General features: G+C 46.6%; 1 protein-coding gene across 1 annotated transcript; it reads right to left on the bottom strand.

The window, feature by feature from the left end:
• Nucleotides 1–719: 719 nt before the first annotated feature.
• CRLS1 (cardiolipin synthase 1) lies at nt 720–4,537 on the bottom strand. Its single transcript, XM_010145845.1, has 6 exons — nt 4,396–4,537; nt 3,815–3,944; nt 3,137–3,222; nt 2,654–2,722; nt 2,231–2,322; nt 720–840 (listed from the first exon to the last, which is right to left on the bottom strand). Exons 1-6 carry the CDS (start codon nt 4,495–4,497, stop codon nt 753–755), a joined length of 567 nt encoding a protein of 188 aa, XP_010144147.1. The 5' UTR covers nt 4,498–4,537; the 3' UTR covers nt 720–752.
• Between the last annotated feature and the right edge of the window lie 152 nt (nt 4,538–4,689).

Here is a 4,689-nt window from a genome sequence, read left to right as displayed (position 1 = left end):
AAACAGCATCTTGGGCAGCTTTGGAGAATCTGGAGCTGCAGGAGTTTCCTTCAATCACTAGAAATTCACATACAGGACACGAAACATCTCTCTGCTGGGATGCAGACTCTCCGCTGCACTGCTGACCCTTCTGAAACTCAACCCCCTTCTCCCCTGAGCACAGTTCGCGGCTGCTCACAGTTAAAATGAAAAGGGAGCAGGAGAGTCACTCTTCGTGGCTCATCTGTATCACCTCAGAATACGAAGTAAAATTTCGATCGGTCTGGCTTCAGTTTCTGAAGATCCTGTCCCTCGAGGACCGGATTGCTTCTGCTGCACGCTGACGTATATCAGAAGTCCTCATGAGCAATGCTGGTTTACTGACTTCAGCTGAGGTACAAATTTGTTCTTAGAATGGCTTTTTCTTCTCAGATCTCAGCCTGCTCAGTGCCTCGCACAAAGACGGCAAAAAAGCTGGTGGAAAGTGCGTGTTTTAACTTCAAACCCAGTACAGAGTTATTCAGAACGCACGTGGCAGCAACCAGTAACCTGTCTTTGAAGAGCATTATTTATTTGCTTTTGTAAACAACCTTATTGGTAAGCAAATTCAAAATACACCAAAGAGCCTCTCCCTCTCTCCTCAGTTCGTGTTCAAACCACTTCATTGCGATGTCATGATTTAAGCAGAAAAAAAGCAGAGTTCTTGATCCAAAACTGAGCTGCCACACATCCACCTCCAGCAGCGCAGCACACCTGGCGCTTTCTGGAACCCTTCATTTGTTGTTTATCACCTGAACCGTTTTCCGGCCGTAGTGGTAATAGCTGTACGCGGATGTGACCGTGGTGAACGCTGTGATGCACCTTGGGGGAAAAAGAGCTCCTGTAAGTCGTTGGACTCCAAGCGCAGTAATAGAAAGTGTTATTTTTAGGCGCCTTCCCTACTCTTCACCACACAGTCAAGGACTGTGTCCTACAGAAATGCAGTTTATATGCTGAAATTTGCGCTAGGTGGAGGATTAGACAAACAAAGGAACTGCCAGCCAGGACATTTTTGAGAGAGTTTTCAGAGCACCCTGGTAAGATGAATGCAGAATTTCTGCGTCGTGACACGGTACCTCTCCCAGAGTCCCAGCCAAGCAGCGAGGGAAGTGCATTTCACAGATGCAATTCTAGATTTGGCTTTCCAACAGGATGAAAACCACACTGTTTAGATCAAGGTTCCTAGCTCCTTAAAAGCTTTGGTTTTCTTCCTAGAAAACAAGCAGTGCTGGATTTTCCGCTCTGTAAATTAAGTTACTAAGTAATCCTGCGATCTGCTGTTCAGCCTGGTTGTTCTGAACTCTCACCTAGCTGCTCAGGAGAAATAACTGCACTCGTTATGCCTGCCAGCTCCAGTTCAGATGTCCAGTGACAGAAGGAAAGGAACAGCGTTAGTTAGGGCGGTGCGCTCCTGCATGCCTGTTCCCATGGCATCTCTCCCCTTCCTTCCACAGTCTAGCAGGAACCACAGATTTCTTCAGGTGCTTTACAAAGAGGCTTCAGAAACTTGGATTTCAAGGTAGCAGCTACAGTATAAAGTGCAAGTAAGAAAACACTTTCCATCTATTTTTACTGACATCAAAGTTGCTTCTTCAAGGACGCTAAAGGGGCACTAAATAAGGGCATGAATAAATACGGCCTTTCACAGAATCACCTGGTCGGAAGAGACCTTTAAAATCATCGAGCCCAACCGGTCGCCCTGCCCTGCCAGGGTCCCTAAACCGTGTCCCTCAGCACCGCACCCACGCGTCTGTTAAACACTTCCAGGGATGGGGACGCCACCGCCTCCCTGGGCAGCCTGTTCCAGTGCTTAATAACCCTCTCTGTAAAGAAATTTTTCCTAATATCCAACCTAAACCTCCCCTGGCGCAACTTGAGGCCATTCCCTCTTGTCCCGAGTGTTTCTTCCCACTCTCTTTCTTTTCTGTTAACCTGAATTTACACTTTGCCTGGGCACACCATGTCTGTTCCGATGACTTGTTTCTTAGCTGTTGTTCCTGCATCTTAACTAGTTCCATCTGACTACTTTTTGCTTGTATAGTAAATTAAGTACCAATAAATAGGCAGCGCCTGCGTCAGTTAAGGAGAAATACGTAAAACTTCAGGCGTATCATCTGGGCACAGTTTTTTTGTTCCACACGATTTTGTTCCAACCACCAGTTTCTTCAGGAGTACGTTAAATTATCTGAACAGAAGTGAAGAGATGAGTTACCATAGTGTCTGCAGATAGATGCTGTCCACGTAATTGAAAACAGGAGCTGCTAAAGAGGCTGCCACCAAAAACAGCTGAACCACTGTGTTCATCTGATAAAAGGAAAATAGGAAATGTGAGCAAAATGAAGACATGTGCCCTGCAAGGAATACGATACAGACCTTCGTTACTGGTTTAAGAATCAGTCTATACAAACAAAATTTATTTAGTTGCCTCTCTTAATGAAGCACCTTATGTGCTCGAAATTAGCATGTGCTCTGACAGAGCCGAGTTGGAAACCTTTCAGGACGCAAGTTGCCTCCAAATTCGTCGGCACTGTTTTGAAAGGGGCCTCAGCAACAGTCCTCAACAGCCCCCCCGCCCCCGACTGCACACCACCCCGAGCACCCAGGAGTTAGCGGTTTAACGAGGTACTACTCTTACCTTGCTGATGAACGTCGGCTTTAACTGGGCAGTAGCGTAACAAGGGTTAAAATACCTACTGAGTGTTCTCTGTTGGGGGAGAAAAGAGGGGAAAAAAGGGCAATGCTAGTCTATCCGGTCTGACAGATCTCCTCACACGACACAGAAAAGTGAAGTGCAGCACAGAAGAACTCCGCTGCTACCGCTCTTTTATAGTTCACTACACATCATAAATGTGTACAAGAGTTATCAGTAGCTCTGACTTATCTTTATGAAACACCATTCTGCTTATAAAAGTCTCTGGCAAAGGAGCACACACGGCATTACATCTCAGACTACCCACCCAAGTTTTGAGCAACCTTCAAGTCTCAAGATTAAAATCTCTTGGTTCCAACTCTGTCAAAGGCTCATTTGTTATTTTTTATATTTGTAAAAATGCAGAAGATTTAATCAAAACAGAATTATTACATGCTCGCACAATTTCGTGCAATGCTACGCACTTACCGGTGGAGAAAGAGTTTTGTATCGCACATAAAAAACAGCAGCAATGAGCGCCACATCCCTCAGGATAATCATGGAAGTAAGCGAAACTGAAAAACCAAGCCAACAGGGTCAAGTGAGAAATCACACCCACGACTAAAAAACAAACCAACCCAGAAGTGTGTAAAATACGAAGGGAGAAGAAATAACCACTCTCCAATTCTTCTGAAGAAGTTTTATGCCTGACTGAAGATTTTTGACGTGACTTCTGACAGGGTTTAATCTGAAGTCTGAAAACAAGCTGGTCTATAAAAAAAACTTTGGATACAGCTACTAACTACTATTGCTTTAAGGAAAATCTGTTTGCAAGTGGCAGCACATGCAGGCTGGGGCTGTGCTGGGCAGATCGTGCTTTCTGCCAGGAGTGGTTTAAGCGTTGAAGACGAGCTGACAGCAAAGTGCAGCCGGCAAAGCAGGAGCTCCCAGCCATACCCAGTGACCCCTACAGAGAGATGAGACGTAGCACCGCGGGTACCGTGAGCTTCTTGACCTTACACAGTCCAGGCACTTCAAAAATGGCAGCCCGACAATGGTGGACCCCCCAGCCATACCCAGTGACCCCTACAGAGAGATGAGACGTAGCACCGCGGGTACCGTGAGCTTCTTGACCTTACACAGTCCAGGCACTTGCCACGTTCTCACCTGGGATAAGGTTTGCACAAGTCAGGCTTACATAGAGCACGCTGATGAGAATTTTATCAGCCAGAGGATCGAGAGCACTTCCCAAGGCAGATTTCTGGTTAGCCCAGTTTCGAGCAATAAATCCATCCAACTAGGAAAAACAAAGTACAGAGTTTCTCTGTTAGAAAACTAACATATTCTCAACATTTTAAATTCTCCTTATTAAAAAAAAAATGGGGAGAACGAAGGAAAGAAGGTAACTGATACTGTAAAATACACAAAATTATTGTCATGATGGGTGCACTGGGCCCATGCACACGGTAACGGACCAGCAGATGCATGAGCATTGACTGGACAATGCCCGCCCGGGTCTGGCCAGGGAATCCCGGTACCCCTCTGCTCCCCCACCACTACGTCCCCTCCTGGCATCCTCACAGTGTGGCAGAGGATGAGTACAGCACTTCTAGAAAACGGTGGACACAAAGCCTAACCCCTTTCATTCATTTCCACTCTACATGTCCAGTCTCGATTTCGAGGCAACTCAGCGGGATCACTGCAACCCTCGCTATCCCCAAAGTAATTCGAAGCTGCTGTAAACGTACCAAATCCGTCACGCCGGCCAAAACAAAGACGCCCAGCGCAACATCGAAATTTTCTTCAACGATCAAATAGCCTAAAACCGGCGCCAAACCCATTCTCGCCATGGACAGTATATTTGGGATCGTCCAGGGGTTTTCATACTGCAAAGCAAGAAAGCAAACACTTCACGGCAGGAAGGCACAGCCTGGCTGGGCTCGTAACGGCCTGAGCCAAGACAAACGCTTTAAGTCGAACTGCCCAGAAACCCTCCCGAGTCAGTTCTTGGAAGCGACGCGCCCCTTGCGCAAGGGGCACAG

The sequence above is a fragment of the Buceros rhinoceros genome, unplaced genomic scaffold, assembly GCF_000710305.1.
Source record: "Buceros rhinoceros silvestris isolate BGI_N320 unplaced genomic scaffold, ASM71030v1 scaffold21211, whole genome shotgun sequence".
NCBI classification, from domain to species: Eukaryota; Metazoa; Chordata; class Aves; order Bucerotiformes; family Bucerotidae; genus Buceros; species Buceros rhinoceros.
Note: the sequence above shows the minus strand (reverse complement) of the source record. Positions and strands in the feature narration are given on the sequence as shown.